The sequence below is a fragment of the Danio rerio genome, chromosome 15, assembly GCF_049306965.1.
Source record: "Danio rerio strain Tuebingen ecotype United States chromosome 15, GRCz12tu, whole genome shotgun sequence".
NCBI classification, from domain to species: Eukaryota; Metazoa; Chordata; class Actinopteri; order Cypriniformes; family Danionidae; genus Danio; species Danio rerio.
Genome location: NC_133190.1, coordinates 29031487 through 29054447, shown reverse-complemented (window position 1 = coordinate 29054447; position 22961 = coordinate 29031487). Strand labels below are relative to the sequence as shown.

Here is a 22961-nt window from a genome sequence, read left to right as displayed (position 1 = left end):
AGGGTTTGACCTACAGTGCTGGTCGAACTCCAACAATAAGCAGGACTCTCAGGGCAATGCGTTTATGTAGGTTCCAGTGTTCGACTGCCACTGCTACCATTAGTCCACCCACAAACAGCATGTTGGTGTCCTTCAGGTACTGCATACACACCTGGAGAACCACAGCAGAAGTAAACTCTTAGATGTGTGGTATTTTTATTTAATTTGTAATTTGTGCTATTTTTGCTTACCATTTTGGACTGCATGATGCCAAGCATAGGGAAGAGGACAGCAGGCAGCAGTGACGTGACAGCTAAAGGAAGAGCCTCTGTACACCAGTATACTGCCATCAGGATGATTACATAGGCACAGCTGGCCTCCTGGAGGATCAAAACATGTGCATTTTCAAAAAGACATGCTGTAACATTCTAAACACATGTTATAATGAGATATTGCACACATATTGCAATTTTGTTTCATTACATGTATCTCACTGTTGGAATGTAAACAAGATTTTTATATATAAATATTTATTATAAATAAGATTTTTATTATTAATTTTTAATTTCATTTTAGGATGAATTATATATATTTTGTCAAGTAAGTTTTATTGAAGACACAGATTTTGAAAGAAGAGGATTCTCTGTTTTACATAATTTGTCCACATATAACATATAGGCAAAGCAAAGAAAATAAAAAGAAAAGGAAAAACAATACAAAAATCATAACAATAAATAAAAAAATCACCCCCATAACAAGCCAACTTGTTTACACAGCCCTGTTTGATTATGATGACAGCATATTAAAACATTACAGATTTTTTCAAGGTAACAAATGAAAGGATGCCAAATTTGGTCAAATTGTTTGAGTCTTCTTTTCAAATAATATCTAATTTGCTCCAAATGTAACACAGAGGTAATTTCTCCAAGCCACAGTTTACATGTTAGGGGATGCCTTTTTTTCCAAAACAGTAGCAGCTTTCCTGGCAGCAGTTAAACAGTAGAGTGATTTATATTGTGTATTTTGTTGATTTTAGGTTACATTGCATCTACATGCCAACTAATTATCATTAGATTATAAGTAGGTTGGGGTCAGGATTAGGGTTACTACAAGATGACATGTACTTGCAAAGTTTCTTAAAGTCAGTTAAATGTCTGTTGAAGGAGCAATATTAGCAAATATTAAGCAGAGAGTCTTATACTCAAATGGACTATCAAAATAAAGTGTTACCGAAGATTCTATCCATTTTTTCCTTTGAATATTGTAATGAATTATTTTAAACTTAATAAGACAATGTGTAGAGTTAATAGAGTGTTTAATATCCTCTAAACCTGAATGACACATTTCTTCAGAAATCTCCACTCCCAGTTCTTTCTCCCACTTTTTCTTAAGGAATTTTGTGGAGGGGGAAGTAACAGATCGTCCAATGAAGAGTTTAGTTAGTTCCTAATCTGTAAAAATCTGAAAATGATTCTGAGGGAATTAAAATTTCTGTTGTAATTGGATAAACGAAGCCAGATTTTCATCAGCGAAAAGGTCCTTTAAAGTATGTGTACCCATTTTCTTCCATTGCGAAAAAGTCCTATCTAATGTTGATAGAATAAATTATGGAGTGATGGGAGTTAATTATAATAAATTTCAGATTTTGATGTCATTCTTTAGCTTTATATCCAGCTGATTTGAGAATTATCTAAAAAAACATTGTCTCTACAAATACACTGATTAATAACCTACAACTAGTTGATTTTTTATGACACTATATATATATATATATATATATATATATATATATATATATATATATATATATATATATATATATATATATATTTATTATGTAAAATGTAAAACCCAACAGTGAACTATATCAAATGAAATGAGTGTAGTTAGCTCAGAATTTACTGAAAGTTAATTAAACTTATTTGAAAAGAGTTTTGAACTCTGTGTTGAAGGTAATGAGTTAGTGAAATACTTCATCACTTCAACTTTAATGTAGTAAGTTTACAGTACTCATAGATCCATTTTTTTTAACTCAAATAGTTTGTTGCAATCGGTCCCTTTGTGTTGCCTTAAGATATTGAATTTTACAGTACAGTTGGTTTGAGTTCTCTTCATTTATTGTTTTTAACTTTGCTCAAATTGCTTCATTTACTCAGATGGATTTTTAGTTTTTGAATATAATAGTTTGTTGCAATTGGTTTCCTCAAACAGTTTGAGTTACCTTAACTTTTTGGGATTTACATACAGTATTCATATACGTTTGGCCCTTATATCTCTAATATGTATTACACATATTTTATAGAAATGCTTCACATGCCAATAGAGAGAATGACAAATAAGGACTTTCATTTCAATTCAAATTTTCAGAGGTTGACATCTGTGAATCTACATCATTGTAAGCAGTTGATATGTGCACTGTTGGGTCTGAAATATGTACACGAGGATCATGATGACCACAACACATCGACTCTAGGTCAGGAATTTAGACTTACTGTGTGTTCCCACGCCTGAACATACACAAAGACAAAGGGTTAAAATAACTATTTTGAGGCACAATGAATTATTGTACATGGAGGCCTCAGGCTACCAATGCAGTCCACATGTTTTAAACACAGAATACAATTTTTTAATACGCATTCATCAGGTGCATAAACACTGACAACCTCAGAAAAAAAGCATGCACAATCTACACAATAGTTGTAATTATACAATTGTAAGCACTCAGCGTGGAGTTAAAAAGTGGTCAAAATTGTTCTGTTCAATAAAAAGTTTGATTTTACATACCCTTGTGCTGATGACCAGCGGGAGTGGGAGAAGAATCAAAGGAGTGAAGAAAAGAACTATCCCATTCTTCAGGTTCCATATCGATTTTATTAAGGGTAACATCTCAAAATAAAGAGAGTTTGTGCATGTATAATAAGTTTAAGAGAGTTGGACACGTCCTTTTAACCTGCTCTCTGGGGTGGAGTGAGTGAGTAAGAGAGACAGGGAGAGAGAGAAACGGGGAGAGAGAGTGAGTGAGAGAGTGAGTGAGTGAGTGAGTGAGTGAGTGAGTGAGTGAGTGAGAGAGAATTAATAGAGAAAAAGCAATTATTATTACAGACTCCTGCTCACACTTGTTCTTTTCTTTAGAACTTGATGAGCAGCTGCTGTTTCTGGTCTGTTAACAGTTAGCAGAAGAGTGATGCATTTTAAAGAGATGGCTTATCCAAAATGAAAATTCTGTCATATTTGTACTCACCATCCACTTGTTTCAAGCTCCTGATAAACACAAAAGACACCATTTGGCAGAACGTTGCTGGCCAAACCATTTCTGGGCCCCACTGATTTCAGTAGTATTTCCTCCATATTATGGAAGTGGACCATTACATTTATTCGGTCAATCCAGAAACATTTTGTTCAGGTTTTCCTTAGGTACTGTGAAATAAATGTCTAGCAAAATAAATTGCAAAACATAAAGCTGCATAACTAATGTTGATGTGGTTAATGGTGTATAGTGAAAAAAGTACCATTACTAGCCTAATAATATAGTGCAAGTAGAGTAAAAGTATATGTTATAAATATTACAAGTAAACCCTTCAAAAGTACTCCAGAGTAGTGAGTTGTAAAAAGCTGATGCGTTTACATTTGTGGATGTATGCATGTAAACGTAACATTCTGTAGAGCATTTTGTTATTGCTCAGCAGGCACACAACATCATAAGACGTTAATATTAGGTCAGATTGAGGTTGTGGGGTCAGGTGACCAAAATTCAATGTCAGTGTAACGGAAGACAGCTAGTAAGTGCTGTGCAGGTAAACCTCACTCCTCTGACCTCTTAAGGTGCTCTAGTGACAGTCACTAGAGGTCATAGTCTTTAGCCTCCTTGGTAGAGCAACTGACTCCCATGTGGGAGATCGCCGGTTCGATACCAGCTTGAAGTGGGATGGGTGGCGTAGGACTGGCGGAGTTACATCAGCATATAAGAACAATGTGATTTTGATGTCTAAAAACGATATCATATGACATTGATATTTGGTTGAATCCAATGTCGATCCAACATCTTAAACCAACGTCATCTTGACATCAAATACTGACATTTATTCATCAGGTATGGCAACCAAAACCCAACATCTGATAAACGTGATAGTGGTAACGTCCACACAACATCGGTAATATTTGGTTGATTTTAGGTTGGATGCTGGAAATTTATGCCAGCCTGACGTTAAGTTCTGATAACCTGATTTTCATCTCCAAACAAAATGCAACATCTCCACAACGTTGAGGTACAATGTCAATCTGACGTCAGGTACAGTAAACATCCTTCATCTTCTCATCAATGACATGCATCTAAACAGTTTCTGGGTCATTGCATGTAACGATTTTGGACATCTTTTTGGACACTTTTAATGCTTCCAAACAGTTTGCTGCAATAATAAATCACCCTTGTCTTGAAGTAGTTCATTATAATAAGATTTACCTTCTATTCGTGATTTGATTGGACAGGAATCGCCGGACTGTTTTTTTTTAAATTTTAAATTTTTTGGGAGAACCGATATCTGGCAGATTTTAGCCCAACTCAAATTAAACAACTGAACAACCCAATCAAGGTCTTGGGTATATTCAGTTGAAGTCAGAATTATCATATCGAAAAATAAAATAGCTTAAAGGGGCTAAAGTCGAATTCCAGTCAAATTAAAACAAATAAGACTTTCTCCAGAAGAAAAACTAGATCAGACATACTGTGAAAATTTCATTGCTCTGTTAAACATAATTTGGAAAATATTTAAAAAAGAAAAAAATCAAAGGGGGGCTATTAATTCTGACTTCAACTGTTTAATGTAGAGTCAAGTTGAAGCTAAACTGCAGTTTCAAAGCCCCCTTAGTCTAGGACCATTTATAGTGCTCTCTGCTGTAGAACGTCAGAACTGCTCACTGACTGCTTGATCTGCAACAGAATGAGTAGCAGGACGCCCTCTGGTGGAGTTCTGTAGGCAACAAGTCTAGCATAAAATCAACATATACTGTGCCAAACTGCAAAATGGATACAACTAAAAATACTTCACTGTGCTATTGGCTGTGTGGATGCCAACAGCCCTAACTATCTTCAGCGATTCTCCTGCATTTAGGTCCTCACCTCTACAGCTCTTACTTTAGATTAGTAAAACACCCCAAACGTGTCAGGCTAGAGGGCGCCCGCGAGCATTAATGCAAGATAAGGTTTTGCATTTTTCAGATTCAAATAATGAAAAATTATTTATTTAAAGTTGTTTACTTTAAGAGGAGATAGCACTGCACATTCGAAAGACTGAATGGAAATATTTTCCACAAAAAAGCCAATTCGTAACAAATGTGACATTTGCTAAAAGTGTTTCGTGTGATTTTTGCTAAAAAAAAAAAAAAAAACGTCGGTCGTGTTCTTCACATTTCACTAATTAACTATTTTTTTCACTGACTTCACCGAGCATATAATTGTTTTATAATTTTGGTGACACACATATATTCTAGCGCATACTTGCATGAAACGCTATAGTTTCACCAAAACCAGTAAGAATATTGTGCCGTCTCTTGAAATTGTGACAATAACACACAAATTATGTTTTGAATCTCATATTGAAATATTTATTGTTTATTTGCTTTATTTATTTAATTTCCTGTAATGTGAGGTGACTTGTATTATGACACAGTTGAGAATCACACGGTTTGCGAGCGCACGCACACCGAGATGAGAGTCACGTGAGGCTCTGAACTCAACACCATGGCTTCTCAAGACAACAAAATATTCTCGACTTCTTAGGAAATTATTGTGCTGTTATGGTAGTTCATAAAGCACTGGAAATACATTTGATACATGCCGCGAACCTGGAACTGGGCACCGCGATGGCAGCTGTTCCAGTGATCAGTTGCTGACAAGCAGCAAACAGTGCAGAGGTGAGCAGCAACAACAACAGCTAGATGGACTGATTTCCTCTTATCCCAGTGTTTGCTTAACGGTAGTATATATCTAACGTTACTTACATTAACCTGACAGGCTGTGGTTTAATGCGTAGAGTAGCGCTCTGTTGTGTTTGTAAGTTAACAGTCGAGAACTGGCAGAAGTGCACTATTTCCTTATTCTCTGGTCAGAGGTTGAGAGGAACTAAAATGTTGCAGAAATTAGCGACACATTTTATCGCTCGTTATTTCTAGAAGCTTGTGTTTTGTATGCTTATGTTCTGGATATAACTAAGTACGTGATTTTGCTGTGTGGCGGAGATCAGTCACGGGGTAATGCATGACATTTTGTGTGATGACATCAGTGTCCTCGACAAATCATTAGTTGTTGCTAGACTGGAGATGATTTGATCTGTATGCTTCTCCTGTGTGTACAAATGGGCACACAACAACCATATTTTTAAGACAATGCATATTCTGCATTGTGTGTGTGTGTGTGTGTGTGTGTGTGTGCGCGCGCAGTTGAAGTCAAAATTATTAGTCCCCCTTTGACTTTTTTTCCTTTTTTTAAATATTTGCCATATTGAGCAAGGAAATTTTCACAGTATGTCATATTTGTTCTTATGGAGAAAGTCTTATTTTTATTTTGGCTAGAATAAAAGCTGTTGTTTTTTTCAATAGTCTGCAGAACAAACCATCATTATACAGTAACTTGCCTAATTACCCTAACCTGCCTACTAGTTAACCTAATTAACCTAGTTATGCCTTTAAATGTCACTGCAAGCTGTATAGAAGTGTCTTGAAAAATATCTAGTAAAATATTATTTGCTGTCATCATGGCAAAGAGAAAAGAAATAGTTTATTAGAAATTAGTGAATAATAGAACATAATAAAACTATTATGCTTAGAAATAAGTTGAAAAAAATTCTCTCAATTAAACAGAAATTAGGTGAAAAAATAAACAGGGGGGCTAATAATTCAGGATGTTTAATAATTCTGACTTTAACTGTATGTATAAATAGTATTGTTTTTATAGACATTAAAAATTATTTGCCACAAGCCTTTTTTTAAAGTGAACAACAAATGAAGACAATTGTAGACAGTCATAAAAGCAACTACAGTACCACAGAATGTAAATACAATGGGATTTTTTAGTTAGTCCTAGGTAAATAGAGACTATGTTGTCAATTAAATAGCAGCAAAAAATGTTTTTTTCTCCTCTTATTTTTTCCCATGTACAGATGTCGTTGTTTACACATGGATAATCTTTTTAAACCCACTTCAACAAACCCTAAATACTCTACCTAGTATATCGACAGTAATAATAATAAAATATTATTAAAAGAATAATAATAATAGAAAAAAACAGCAAAATTATATAAAATAAGAGTAGGGAAATAAAAATAACATAAAAATAGATAATAAAATAAAATAAAATGATAAATAGACAACCATAATGGGTGATACAATCAGGCATAGTGCTGTGCCATCCTACAATGGTAAGCTAACATAGACTAAGCATTGCAGTCTGGACAGAGAAAGAAAAAAAAAAACGGGAAATTACAGTTACATTCAAGATAAGTCACATTAGTTCCCAGGAAGTACATTAATAACTGAGAATTATGATAGTAAATGTTGCCAAACATATAAGAATTCGCTAGAACCTCTAATTGAATATTTAATTTTTTACAAGTGTAGATATAACATCAGATCTTGAGGCCAGTGGGATGCTTTAGTTGGATTTAGAGATTTCCATTGCAACAAAATTCCTCTCTGAGTCAGTAAAACTAATGCAAATAAAGTTTTTATGTAAAACCCTAAAATGTTAAATTATATGAATTAGATTAAATTATATATAATAACATATATATATATATATATATAGTGTAATATATATTTAGTATAATTAGTATACTTATTAGATATTAGTATTCAGCTTAAAGTGCAATTTGAAGGCTTAACTAGGTTAATTAGACAAATAAGTGTAATTAGTCAATTCATTGTATAACTATGGTTTGTTTTGTAGACAGCTGAAAAAAATATTGCTTAAGGGGCTAATAATATTGGCCTTGAGTTGGATTTAAAAAAAAATGTAAAACTGCTTTTGTTGTAGCCAAAATAAAATAAATAAGACTTTTTTTCAGAAGAAAAAAATTATAGGAAATTCTGTGAAAAATTTTTTGCTCTGTTAAACAATAATTTTGACTACACACACACACACACACACACACACACACACACACACACACACACACACACACACACACACACACACATATATACATACACATATACATACACACACCACACACACACACAGATATATATATATATATATATATATATAGTGTTTTTCAGTTTACTTCCATTTACATTCCATTTCTGACATTTTCTTAGCTTCTTATAGGAGCCCACAAGTGCCACATTCTGATTGACTGAGATACATCATGGAGTGGCTAGCACCAGCCTTGGAGAGGGACCTGGGTATTGATCAGCGGCAGACTGCACATAGTCAGCGACCCAATGAGTTGGTGGTCCTGGTTCCAACCCGCTGGGTAATGGCCTTGAGAAACAAGAGAGTTACTCGCTGTGCAAAATATGAGAGCTTCAGTGAGGGGGAAATCTGCACACTTCTCCAGCGCTCTCAAATGAAACTGCCATCTGGCTGGACACGTGTTTGCATCCAAGGTCTTCGAAAGCGTAAACTCGGATACCGTTTCGCCAGGGAAACTGGCTGCCATGGGGAGGGACTCTCCCAGGACTCTTTCATGACTCTCATGCAGGGAGTATCACAGTCTAATTTCAGGTACAATGCTTTCTGTTTACTAAATGCTTTTGTTTACATTTGCTTAAATTTGTTTTTATACAGTTAACTAAAAAGTCTGTATTCATATGTGTTATACAATATATGTAAAGCATTTTTACTGATGGATACATTTATTGCGCATTCTCATTTCTCTTATGTTTACATTTAGATGACTTTTAGTTCACTATAAAAGTCATTAATTATAGACTGTTCACACTTTTAAATGTAATTTCAGCAAATTTCAAAATTCTTGATTTATTATGTGCATTAAAATTTGATTATTATTATCATTATTATTATTATTATTTAAGCAAAATAAACTCAAATTCTTCTCTACCTATATATTATTTTCTAAGCATCTGTGAATCAGTGTGTACTTGTAATATCTTTCTTATAGTGACTATTAATAAATAAATTTAATTATTTATTTATTTGTTTGTATTCCCAGAAATCTGTGGCATGAAGCGTACATGACTCATGTGCAGCCATATGCAGATTCCGTTGAGCAGACACCTGTTTTGGCCTTAGATGCTGTTCGTCAAGCCCTGCAGAAACTGTTTTGCTCCAACTTTATCTCTACTGATCGAGTGTCGCCATCCCTATCTCCAGCTAAAGAGAAAGAAAAAGACTGCCCATTCCTATCCACCTGCTCAGCTCCCAAACAAAGTACAGAGAGTTTATGTCCTAATGTGCTACCCGCAGAATGCTTGTTGGAGTCGGAGGAGGTCCTTTATGTGGTTTTCCCATACACACAATACACTGTTCATGATATCGTCACTTACAGTCCAGCTAAGCTTGCTAACAGCAATGCGAAAATATTGTTCATTTTGTACCAGTTACTAATTGCAATGCGGGAATGTCATGCCTCAGGGCTGTTGTGTGGTGAACTCTCCTTACTTGATATTGCAGTTGATGAGCAGCTCTGTAGTCGCCTAAAGATCTCACTTGCACACTATGAAAAGTTTAAGGAGTATAGGGATGCTGTTCCATATGCTTTACAAAATAAAGTGCCAATGAGTGTTTCAACAAAGGACAATCACAATAATGGTGTGAGTGGACAGCTTTGTCGAAATTGTCAGGATGAACTTAAATCTCTGGTCCTAGACTGGGTCAACGGTCAGGTCAGCAACTTCCAGTATCTGATGGAGTTAAATCGACTAGCTGGGAGGCGTGAAGGAGACCCAAACTATCACCCTGTTTTACCTTGGGTGGTTGATTTTACTGTGCCATATGGAAGGTTTCGTGATCTTAAGAAGTCAAAATTTCGTCTAAATAAGGGTGATAAACAACTTGACTTCACGTACGAAATGACCAAAGAAGCACTGGCAGCAGTTAGCGGAAGTGGTGGAAGTAATTATCCTCCAGATCTTGGTGGACCAGTGGTACCTGGTGGTCCAGGCCAGTCGGATCACCTTCATGTTCCCCACCATATCTCAGATGTTTTGTCTGACATCACCTATTATGTCTACAAAGCTAGACAGACACCCAAATCTGTGCTATGCAGCCATGTTCGTTCCCAGTGGGAGCCCAATGAATATCCAGCTAGTATGGAACGTATTCAGAGTTGGACCCCAGATGAATGCATCCCAGAATTCTACAGGGATCCCTCAATTTTTCGCTCCATACACCCAGATATGCCAGACCTTGATGTACCTCCATGGTGCAATTCTTACGAAGAGTTTATTGCTGTGCATAGACAGCTGCTAGAGAGTCGAGAAGTGTCTCAGCAGTTGCATCACTGGATTGACCTAACGTTTGGCTATAAACTTTCGGGTAAAGAAGCCATTAAAGCTAAGAATGTCTGCCTGCACTTGGTAGATAACCACACTCATCTCACCAGCTACGGAGTGGTGCAACTGTTTGACCACCCCCACCCACCTCGTCTTGCCCTTTACCAGTATGCACCTCCAGAACCTCCTCACTTTGGACGTGTCAATGTTACAACATGGCAGATTCCACCCCTTGAAACCACAATGGACGGCGTGGATGGATTAGTCCCAGAGGCAACAGGGTGTGAATCTAGTGGCTGGTCAGTAGTAGGCCGGGATGAAGAGCTTGAGCAAGCAATAGAAGCTCTGGACTTAAGTGGCTCGTCATCATCTACTTCTGCTTCTGTTTCAATCCCTGTGGTTGGATCTGCTGCTGGAAAGACCAGTGGGGAGACTATTGGTTTGGTTGTGTCTCCATCGCATGGTTCTTTTCCTGGTGAAGCAACTGGAAATGTCACAAACACTCTAGGATCAGGCATTAGAACTGCCATGCTTCACAGAGCAGCATCTGTTAGTAAAAAGCCAGAAGCCTCTAATTTGGAAGACTTCAAAATAAGCCTGCCAGATGGATTTAAACCTTTGCAACCTTTGGAGGAGTTAGAAAAGCTCAACACATTTTTGGTGAAAGGTCTACACTCCGAAATCGAGCACACAATGGATCTTGGTATAAACAAAAAAGACTTGAGATCTGTACCAAAAGTTCCTCTCTCATTCACAGATCTTTTCCAGAGAGATATGCAAGCCTTGGGTGTTCTCATCGCTGAAATCTTTTATTCCTCCAAACTGCGGGGATTGAGGCCAGAAACACATCTGAGGGATCGCTTTCAAGCAGTATTAAAGCTGTGCTCCACAAACCTTCGAGATGTTCCACTACCACTCCATCATGCACTGGACACTCTTCTGCAGGTCCACAAGCATTGTTTAAAGACAGAGACAATCATAATGCATCCTCAAGGACTGCCGTTTCTGTTTAAATATGACCCCATTTGTGAGGGACTTCCACCACCGAACCCTTGGCAACTGCTTAGTCCCATTGTTTCCCCTCTACCATTCCCAGAATACTTCCCAACATTGCATAAATTCATATTTTCCTACCACTCCAAGATGGAATCCATTAACAACATTCAGGGCCGTGACATTGTGTTCAACTTATGGCAGCAACTGGAGACACTTCTAAAGGGTGACATAACTACAGAGGGGCTTGAGATCCTTTTACCCTTTGTTCTTTCTTTGATGTCAGAGGAGTCCACTGCTGTTTATGCGGCCTGGTATTTGTTCGAGCCTGTGTCCAGGGTTCTTGGACCTCGCAATGCCTCTAAATACCTAATAAAGCCTTTGGTAGGTGTGTACGAGAATCCCAGATGCCTTCGAGGCCGCTTCTACCTCTACACAGATTGTTTTGTGCTGCAGCTTATTGTAAGGCTTGGTTTGCAGGTCTTTCTTTCCAGTCTTCTTCCACATGTTCTGCAGGTTATGACTGGCTTTGAAAGCTGCAACACAGCTGCGGGGACAGAATGGGAGGGCATGAAAGTTTTAAGGGGAGCTGCTGGTGCCTTAGATGAGGAAGAGGAGGAATATGAGTGTGACGATCGAAGATCATCTAATGCCACATCTTCTGGCAAAGTAGGAGGAGGTAGTGGAGGTGGTAGTGGGGGCGTTGGTGTTGTCGGAGACCAAGGACTTGTTGATTACTCATCAGGCATCAGTCTCAATGATCAGGTTTTTCTGAATGAAGGTGAGGACTTCCAAAACGGCTTTTATGTGAATAATAGTGCATCTGGAGCAACAACAGTTGGCACCAAACAGCAGAACCAAAGCACAGCAAACAAGGACCAAGACCAAGAATCTCTCAGCGTTGGGAAACTTAGTGACAAGAGCAGTGCCAGTGAAGTGTCCATTGGAGACCGTGCAAGTTTAAAATCTGCTGATAGCAGTCAGGACCTGAAGCAAGCCAGTGATGGTGAGGATGGTGGAGAGCTTGAGGATGAAGAGGAGACAGTGGAAGACAGAGAAATTACAGTACAAAGGGTGCCAAGTCTGGAAATGACTCTTTCAGTCTGTACTGAGGAATCAGAAGCAACTGTGGCAACTCTTGAGGGAGATGTCATGAATGGAATTGTTCAAGAAGATGGAGAGAAAAACATGGAGGAAGAAGAAACTGAACATGACCCTTTAGAGGACTCTGAGGAAAAAGAACACAAGATACTATTAGGTAAGTTTGAACAAGTGTATATATTTTTGTCATGTTTTTTATTTATTTATTGGTTTATTAATTTACTATGCATACTGAGGAACTGAATTATACAATAATGAATAAATAAATTATCTTTTTCAGACACTGTTTGCAAAACTGTCAGATGGTTGTCTGCAAAACTTGGGCCAACACTAACATCTCGATTTATAGCTAGGAACCTGCTGCGACTGCTTACATCATGTTACATAGGTACAATTTTGACTTTAATCTCTGAATTCTGAAGTGGTTATGGTTTTGACATCTTCTAAATCTAATTTTATTTGATTTGTTTTTTAAGGTCTCGACAAACATCAATTCATGCTCTCTGTGAATGAAGAAAATAGCCTTGAGTGTGTAGGAAGTGTTTATGAGAAGAAGCCAGTTGTTGGAGACCAGACTGCAAGACCAGTTCTTGAGTGTCTTATTTACATAGCACATCTCTACGGAGAACCAGTGTTGACGTATCAATATCTACCCTATATTGGCTACCTGGTAACTCTAACATTTTTGAATCCACTTTCTTTAACCATTTAACAGGCATCATAAATGTCTGGTTGACATTTGTGCATAGGTTATCATTAAAACTCAGAAATTATTCTTTTTTTCTTACAGTGGAATTTAAAGATTCCTGTCAAACTGTTTAAGTGTCAATAACAAATTCATGTTTTTTTTTACAAGCCAATTAAAAAAACAAAAACTTTTTGGCTTAATTTCGCTTCTTTGCTTCCTTGAGGTGTCTCCACCTTCCTCATGCCGTTTGAACACTCGAAAGGAGGCCGGGCTTTTGGGTGCTGTGGTACTCACACAGAAGATTATAGTCTTCTTGTCAGACACCACTCTAATGGACATGCTGATGAAGATTAACCAGGAGGTTCTGCTGCCACTGCTAGATTTGTTAACATCAACTAAGATGGGGTAAAACTTACACTGCATTAGTCATGGCTGGGAAGTTAAAAATTGGCAGCCCATGAAAAGCAGAGCTGCACTTTGCTTTTTATAGTAAATGGACTCTTGTTTCTGTGTGTTCAGCTTTCCTAGTGGAGTGCAAACTCGTTCTGCAGTGTGTCTGAAGACTCTAAGTCTCATGGCACTGATCTGTCTGCGCATTGGCAGAGAGATGGTACAGCAGCACATGGCAGAAACTCTCTCCAGGTTCTTCCAGGTTTTCTCCTTGCTGCAATTTTTGCAAAATCAGGTAACAAAAGACTAAGAAGTCAGGTCCTTTAGAAATTATTCTTGGCGGTCAAGAAATATTTCATATCATCAGACATGTTGAACTTTTTTATACGGTTCGTTTATGAACAGAATGTTTAGAAAGAACAGCACTTATATTAAATAGAATTCTTTTGTAACCTTATGAACGCCTTTCGGTTTTGATCAGTTAAATGCTTCATTTTCAAAAATAAGTATTTGATTTCATTCAATAATTTTTCTTTAGTTCCTTTATTAATCTGGGGTCACCACAGTGGAATGAACCGCCAACTTATCCAGCATTTGTTTTATGCAGCGGATGCCCTTCCAGCTGCAACCCATCACTGGGAAATATCTATACACACTCAGTCACACACATACGTTATGGACAATTTAGCTCACCCAATTCACCTATATCGCATGGCTTTGGACTGTGGGGGAAACCGGAGCACCCGGAGGAAACTCATGCGAACTCGGGGAGAACATGCAAACTCCATACAGAAATGCCAACTGACCTAGTCGAGGCTTGAACCAGTGACCTTCTTGCTGTAAGGCGATTGTGCTACTCTCTGTGCCATCGTGATGCCTGTTTGATTTCATATCAACCTTAAATATTGGCTTATTTTAAAAGAATCCTCAGAGAATTGTTAATATTTAGCTGATGCAGTTTGAGATCCTTTAACAACATTATTTAATAATATTAAATCCTTTTCTTTTGGTGCAGATTGGAAGTGCCCCACGTAGGGAGGTTGCAGAGTGCACATACCTGGACTTGCGCATTCCAGATGGAGCAGAGCTTACTATTGAACTTGGAGTTTTGGAGGAACTTCAGGCAGTATTTAATCCAGAAATGGCTTATGCATCTTACATTCCTTTCTACTGTCTCATTGGTAAAAGACATTTGTACTTGTTCGTTTTACCAAAACACATTTTATAAATATCTGTTTAACATCTTTTGTTTTGTTTTTTAGGTGATTCAGGAATTCGCAAACTTGTTACAAATCATGAGCTAGTTTGGAGTCTGGCTCAGTCTTACCACGAACGAGCAAGTCCTGGTAGCCCAGAATCCAACCCAGTTGGTGGTCAGAGAGCCTCTGCTGTGGGCCTTTCTCCTAGTATGGGCCGCCAGATGAGTCGCAGTCCCTTTCCTGCTCCTTCATCCACTTCCACACCACTAGGTGGAGACATATTACCTGAGTCGGGAACATTTGGCAGTCATCTGGTAGGAAACCGCATCCAGGTAACTAGAGACACTGAAGCCTGTGGAAGTCCTAACTTGTCCTCTTTGGAAACGTGGACACATGGACGACCTTATGGTAGCAATGCACCTCCAATGAGTCTAGCCACCACTGCACTTTCTTCAGCTGGACCTTCTTTTTCACATTCGTCATACTCCTGGGTAATGGGACCCACTCCAGAGGACAGTGCACTAAAACAGGACCTTCCACGTAGCAGCCGCTCACTGCAGGGCAACTGGCTTGCATACTGGCAGTATGAGATTGGGCTTAACCAGCAGGACTCCCACTTCCACTTCCACCAGATCCGTCTCCAAAGTTTTATTGGTCATTCGGGTACAGCAAAATGTCTGGCACCCCTAGCAGGGGAGGACTACTTCTTGTCTGGGAGTAAAGACAAAACTGTTAGGCTGTGGCCACTTTATAACCACGGTGATGGCACACGAGAGGTTGAACCACGACTCACTTATACAGAGCACCGCAAATCTATCTTTTATGTTGGTCAGTTAGAGGCTTTACAGGAGGTGGTGAGCTGTGATGGGACTGTGCATCTGTGGGATCAGTTCACAGGTGAGAAAGTAACAATGTTCATTCATTCATTCAATTTCCTTCGGCTTAGTCAATTATTTATCAGGGATCGCGACAGCGGAATGAACTGCCAACTATTCCTGTTTATGTTTTACGCACCAGATGCCATTCCAGTGGCAACCCAGTACTTGGAAAACAATATTGATTTTTAAAGCATTAAGACTTTTATATTTGTGGTATAAACCTTTTAAATTTTCAAACCTATTTCAATGATTTTTAAATTTCATGTGATACTTAATGTAATGCTTGTCAGATGTGCCATTAATGTAAAACCATATAACAAAAAAGTAAATATGCTGATTTTACATCTCCCCTAGAGTTAAACAGTTGACGTTTACCATTATTTAATTCATTCAGCCAATCTCAGGGTCTGAGAGGAGCACTTTTAGCTTAGCTTAGCTTAGCTTAGCGTAGATCATTGAATCAGATTAGACCATTAGCATATCGATCAAAAATGACCAAAGAGTTTCATTTAAATTTCCTATTTATCTCTTTAGTAGATGCATTGTGTACTATGACTGAAAATGAAATGTTGCTGTTTTCTATATGTGTTTTTACAATGCAGTGCTTTCCACACATAGACTTTACTTGGGCAGGCTGAATAATAATTGATAGTATTATTATCCCCTTTTTACACTTTTTTTTTTGTATGCGGCCAAGAAAGCCAAACATTTAAGATCGATTAACCAGTGGAAAATCTTTTCTCGCCCTGCACGTTTCCTACTCCTACACTCGCACAGACAATTTCATGTGCTCTGCAGACCTACAGAGACATGCCTTTTGCACCAAAATGCGTCCAGACATAGTTTCTGAATCTCCTAAAATGTCAGAGATTTGGGTTTTACTTTTGCTTTCTAAAGTTGCAATTATTAGTGTGTTTTTGCATGATCTTTTCGCTGCTGACTGCGTGCACTTAGTAGCAAGAGAAACATTTAATGATTAATCATTTAATAAACAACTCGGATAAACTTAATTATATTCTCGGAGAGAACAAAATATTTTGGCTGCAAACTATTTGTACACCATTAGAAATGGCTTATCAACTAATTTGCCTTATTTAAATTATCTACACTTTTTATTCTAGTAATTATTATCAGTTTTAGCAATATTGTCTATTTTTTTCTGTTTTATTTATCATTTGCTGTATATTTTATTAATTTAATGATGTTAATATTTTACATACTTTATACATATCTAAAATGCTTTGGCAATGCTGTACTAAATGTCTTACCGATAAAGCAAGTTTATAAAGAGAGGGCGAGGCAGTGGCGCAGTAGGTAGTGCTGTCGCCTCACAGCAAGAAGGTCGCTGGTTCGAACCAAGGCTCAGTTGGCGTTTCTGTGTGGAGTTTGCATGTTCTCCCTGCCTTCGCGTGGGTTTCCCAAAGACATGGGGTACAGGTGAATTGGGTAGGCTAAATTGTCCGTAGTGTAAGAGTGTATGTGTGTGTGGATGTTTCCCAGAGATGTGTTGCGGCTGGAAGGGCATCCGCTGTGTAAAAACTTGCTGGATAAGTTGGCGGGTCATTCCGCTGTGGCGACCCCGGATTAATAAAGGTACTAAGCCGACAAGAAAATGAATGAATGAATAAAGAGAGAGAGAGAGAAATAGAGCCAGTGGGTGCACATGGCTCCTAAATAGCATAAAAGTAAGAGAAACAGTGGGTTTCTTTTATTTCAATAGCCTTTTTAATAACTTTAACCCATTGAAAAAAAAAAAATTTAACACTGAGTGTCATAATAAAAAAATATAGTAAAAAAACTGCATTATTTTTGTTTGTCACATTTATGTGATTGTGGGTAAAAGGTTTCTATAAACTCAAATGTGCTTTAATAAAAAGTACAAAAGTCAATCCAAAAGTTTCAAACCGGCCACTACCGCAAGAATATTTCAAACCTGTGGGAAGCACTGCATTGTCAGTCAAGTAAATGCAGCCATGATGAGCGTAAAATATTTTCAAAACAATGAAATACATGACTTTAGTTTTCTTACAGACGCAACAATGTAGTTGTTAAATTAGCCATAGCAAGAGAGGTTTTTAAAAATATCATTTGCATCTTACTGCAATACTTACATTTACATTTATTAATTTACCATGATTTTAACCCAAAGTGACCTATTGTGGGATAAGGCATATGAGTGATTCATCATAAAGGGGCAAATAACAAGAAGTGCTAGTAATAAGAATATTACATAATAATGGTAGAAATATTCACATTGCTATTATTAACAGCATCAAAACATACATTACATATTCCTGTAATGTGAAATCCTTTCTTGAACTGATTTTGTTATTTGACTGTGTCTGACTGATTTTCTGTTCATATTTGTAGGTAAGAATATTCGCTGTAATGAACCTCTGGACGGGAAGAACCCCATCACGGCCGTCACCACAATGCCTGCTCCTCACTGCAGTGTGGTGTTTGCTAGCGCTGATTCAGTGCTGCGTTTCATAGACCCACGCAAACCAGGCCTGCAGGTATACTGTTCTGTCATTAGATTAGTTGGTTTTCAGTTATCAAGCATTATTATAGTCAGGCTTTTGTTTTCATCTTGCAATAATGATCTGTTATTTCTCTGTTGACAACATGAGTTACATCTAGCCTTTTAATTTTCACAAACATTTGTACTGTATATGAAAGCACATTTAAGATGACTGGTCTTCTATATTATTATTATTATACATGTATATTTATCTGAATAAATAAATTCAGCATGTTGAAAGAGACCTGGTAAAACACAATTTAAAAATCAGCAATCACATATTTTGCATCTTCTAAAAAAACTTTCAAAAAAGCAAATTAGGGATACCATAAGACATTGAATTTCGGCAATATCACACGAGTAGCAGTGCAATATGGCTGTATATCGGCACTTCAGAACAGCAGAAATCATTGCAGCTTTACAAATGTCACTTTAGATCTAGTATCTTACACTCTAAACACTACAATTATATAGTATACATACAGCACTACAACATACAAAAGAGAAAGATCAACTTTTTTTTCTCCTCTATTATGCGGTCTCTGTCGCCATCTTGTGGATGGACAATGTCAATCGTCTTAGCTCTGCTCAGTATGACAGGCTGATGGATGCCAACGCGCTGTATCTCCGAGATAATACATATTTAAAATAGGCACTGTTCTTTTAAATGAACTGCATAGTTGCAATCTAAACAACTACATTCTCACTTATAAAAGCCGTAAAAGTACATTATGTTGTCCAACAACAGTAATATTTGTCAAACTAGTGAGTTTATTGATCTGATGTGACTGTATGTGGGCAAAGTAGTACAGAACGGTGAGGTATATGAGTGCTGATATTGCAGAATATCTCACGGCTATCAGATAATCAGATTTGAGAACCAGACAGAACTGTAAAAAAAGAGTTTATACCAGACATTCAAAGTCAGGAAATTTTTATAATTTTTTTTCCAAGTCATGGAATATTTAATCATTTGTAAGATTTTCACTTGTGGCTTTATATTTTAGTTTACACTGATAAAAAAATATACTTTTTCTAAACCCTTGTTTAATGCCTGTTCTTATGGTTAAGCAATTTTTTTAAGGGTAAAGTGTTAGGATAATGTAAATTTGAGGAACTTTGGCTTCAGAAATACCACTTCAAAGACAGGGTGTTAAAAATTTTAAGATTGTAAAACTACTATCAATCTCTCAAACATGGAAGAGTAAGCACTTCGCAGCCACACACCTGTTTTTTGTTCGTAATCTGAGGTCATTTTTGTTTATATAGTAGCTTTTAAAGTCCTGCAAATAATTCAGCTATTTTTAAATTATTCACAGAACAGTAGCCTTTTTTCATTCATTATAGGTCATGAAAATCCAGCCTTTTAGTCAGGGAAAACTAAATAATTTTTTGTTTGGATTCGAGTGGGAACCATGGCAAATGTTTTTCAGCAAAAGAATATTTCCAAATTGATTAGGTTTTATAAAGGCTTTATCATTTTTAGCCCGATGTAGTGTTTATGTTTACCAGTAAGTGCACTGTTATTTCTCTATTAACAGTTTGAGTTTCATCTAGCCTTGTTATTTTCACAAACATTTGAATATAGAAGCACAACTGTAAACTAAATTAGTTGGATACACCAAAATGGGATGTCTGGTCTAGATAGTTATTTTTTGATTAAATTAATGCAAGCTTGTTTATAGATGCTTATGATCACCAGTGTTATTCCTCTGTTTACAGCATGAGTTCCGTCTAGCGTACAGTAACTTGAGTGCAGGGTTAATCCGCTGTCTGGCTGTTAGTCCAGGAGGACGCACCATTGCTGCAGGATTTTCCACTGGTTTTATAGTCCTGCTGGATGCAAGAACCGGTCTGGTGCTGAGGGGCTGGCCTGGTCACGAGGGAGATATACTACAAATGAAAGTGAGTATGCATGCTGTTGGTTAATGTGTAATGCAAGACATGCATACGACTGCACACTCCTGTCCTGTTATGTTTTTACACGTTGCATGCTTGTAAACAAAAATTGTGTCTGTATTGATTTTGGGAAATATCATGTAATGAAGAAACTCACATGCATTACATCATTTTTAATCAGATTTATTTTCTCATCGTGATGAATAATTATTATTAGCAGTAGTCCAAATAACATATTAGTATCATGACTTTCCCGAATCCAGTAGATTACAGGAAATAAACAAGATGCGTGTCTTGTTTCAGTGTCTGGATTCACGTCAGTGCTTGAGATTTCAGTATGATGAGTAAAAGTTGTACCTTGTTGGTTTGTTCAGATGTAGTCAACAAGTGACTAGGACTGAGCAAACTTTATTTAACCCTGATTTGTAGGGTCAAAGGTCCTTTTCTGCCACCAGAGGCCCATGTTTGGGCAAATAAAGACTTGGGTTACTCATTAGGACAAACTCTATGAGCAGATTTGCAGATTACTTTATTATTCACAACTTTGTTAGTTGATAGATTAGCAGGGCTTTACAGTAAGCATGGTCTGATGCCTTATGCTGGTGATTCAAGTTGCTACTGGGCAACTAAACTAATACTTTAAACATTTTTATGCTTTTAAAAAAAAAAAAATATATATATATATATAAATATATATATACATATATATATATATTAAAAAAAATATATATATATATATATATATATATATATATATATATATATATATATATATATATATATATATATAAAGTACATATTCTGCCAATTAGTCATTAAGTTCATGTTGTTTATCTGAAAAAGGTTATATAGCAGGGGTGTCCAAACTCAATCCTGAGGGTACGGTGTCCTGCAGATTTTAGCTCCAACTTGCCTCAACACACCTGCAAGGTTGTTTCTAGAAAGCCTGGTAAGAGCTTGACTGGCTAGCCCAGGGGTTTCTAATTGGAGTTGGAACTAAACTTTGCAAGACACTGGACCGAGTCTGGACACCCCTGATATATAGTTTTATTTAGCAGTGGTGTATTAAACACGTTACAAAATATTTCCATGAAAAAAATATATATAAAATTGTAAACATTTCTACAATCAATAATAAATTCTACATATTTCTAAACTATTTTGAATCGAAAGTTTCAAAGATTTCTAAAAAAAATAAATCACGTGTTTTAATGGTCATTTGTGACCCTGGACCACAAATCTAATCTCATGTTTGACAGGTATGTTAATACAAAAATACATTATACTTATTTTATGCTAAAGTTTTAGAATATTATGAAATGAATATTACCTTTATTTAAGACACTTTGTAAATTTCCTTCTGTAAGTATATTAATATATTCACTCTTTCATAGTTAAGCTAGTGTAAATGTCCTTTAATGATATTTTCCTTAACTGTGTGTTTTATGCGTGTGTATCAATTCGTAGGCAGCAGAGGGGAATCTGCTGGTCAGCTCTTCATCTGACCACACACTGACCGTTTGGAAAGATGTGGAGCACAAGCCACTCCACCAGTACAGGACTCCATCCGACCCCATCCATGCATTTGATCTTTACGGTGCGGAGATCGTGGCGGGTACTGTTGCCAACAAAATCGGAGTGTACTCCATTCTGGACAGCACAGCCAGCCTAGCAGGATCCACAAAACTCAGCACGGAGAACTTTCGTGGGACCCTCACAAGTCTGTCTGTCTTGCCCACCAAGAGGTTACTGCTGCTCGGCTCTGACAACGGTGCCATCAGGCTGCTGGCTTAAACAAACTACTGTTACCTTTTCACAAAACAATATTCCTTGTGCCACTTCTGGCTCCTTCCCCAGAATGAAACGATCTTGCCAACCATGCACAGACACCCGTTTCAGTCACAGAAGGAGCAAGCCTGATATTTACATTTTAACCTCGCTGAAAGAGAACTTACAACCTCCGCGCTCTTTAGTAAGTGACCAAAACTGAAAATTGCCTCTGATTCATACAATCAAAAGAATAGTCTTTTTTAAAAAATGATTTTTAGGGTTCATGTTCTATAAACTAGCTGCTTTGTATGTATTATTTGACTCTTCAGAAAGGATGGATTCTTAGACGCATGCTTGAGATGAGCTGCTCAGGAAAGTTGGTTCTAGTGTAGCGTTTACACTTCTTTCCATCAGACAAGTGACATCACCAAAAACATCACTGTGAGAATCACAGATTTAGATTTTGTTGATCATATCATATGATTCCATTCACCAGACTTGCTCAGCAACTATGCAGTATTCATGGTAGATGTTTATAGTGCACAATATATGGTAGTTTTTTTTTTTCAATACTACTCTGTATGTTTCTGTATCCACGTCAATGGAGCGTAATGAACAAGACAAATGTGATCAAATGATGACTCTTCATTCTGTTACTTTACACTGAATGAGAGTGTAAGCACTCAATATGCAATGGGATGGTCCTGAATACTGAATTTGGACCTTTTGACATTTAAATTATGTCTGTTGATTATATAGATCAGCTTGATGTAGTAATTGATTTGATTTTCACATCAACCCCAGGTCAAGTGACATGTTACATTTTTTACGCACACCATACTGTGTGTATGTTTGTATATACATACACATTTATAAATATATATATATATGTATATCTACGTTGAATCCAATGCTTACTATCTAAAAGAATACTTTTATGCAACATCCATGAAAAGATAGGAGGTATTTAATTTATTACTGGAATGCTTTATGTAAAACATTATTATCTCCAGACATTCCAATTCTATAATGTTGAGAATACACTGCAAAAAATGCTTTTCTTGCTTAGATTTTTTGTCTAGTTTTGAGTCCAA

General features: G+C 37.0%; 2 protein-coding genes across 4 annotated transcripts in view; one reads left to right on the top strand and one right to left on the bottom strand.

The window, feature by feature from the left end:
- Positions 1–6191, bottom strand: part of slc13a5b (solute carrier family 13 member 5b) — a 27671-nt gene extending 21480 nt beyond the window's left edge. The window contains exons 1-4 of one of the 2 annotated variants that reach the window (XM_073923769.1): positions 5977–6191; positions 3221–3411; positions 231–359; positions 15–151 (exon numbers count right to left, since the gene is read on the bottom strand). In XM_073923769.1, coding sequence (XP_073779870.1) covers positions 15–151; positions 231–359; positions 3221–3223 — 269 coding nt within the window. In that variant the 5' untranslated portion in view covers positions 3224–3411; positions 5977–6191. Of the gene's footprint in view, positions 1–14; positions 152–230; positions 360–2763; positions 3412–5976 lie in introns of those variants that run through there. The other variant, XM_001345074.9, reaches the window with a different exon arrangement.
- wdr81 (WD repeat domain 81) lies at positions 5660–22961 on the top strand. Of its 2 annotated transcripts, none has more exons than NM_001424091.1 (12): positions 5660–5889; positions 8290–8698; positions 9147–12679; positions 12803–12910; positions 12999–13192; positions 13434–13615; positions 13730–13895; positions 14616–14781; positions 14863–15696; positions 18048–18193; positions 19921–20103; positions 21565–22961. In NM_001424091.1, exons 2-12 carry the CDS (start codon positions 8340–8342, stop codon positions 21889–21891), a joined length of 6198 nt encoding a protein of 2065 aa, NP_001411020.1. In that variant the 5' UTR covers positions 5660–5889; positions 8290–8339; the 3' UTR covers positions 21892–22961. The 2 variants fall into 2 exon arrangements, with proteins under 2 accessions (NP_001411020.1, XP_068069541.1); XM_068213440.1 differs by having other exon boundaries at positions 5686–5889; positions 8300–8698; positions 21565–22502.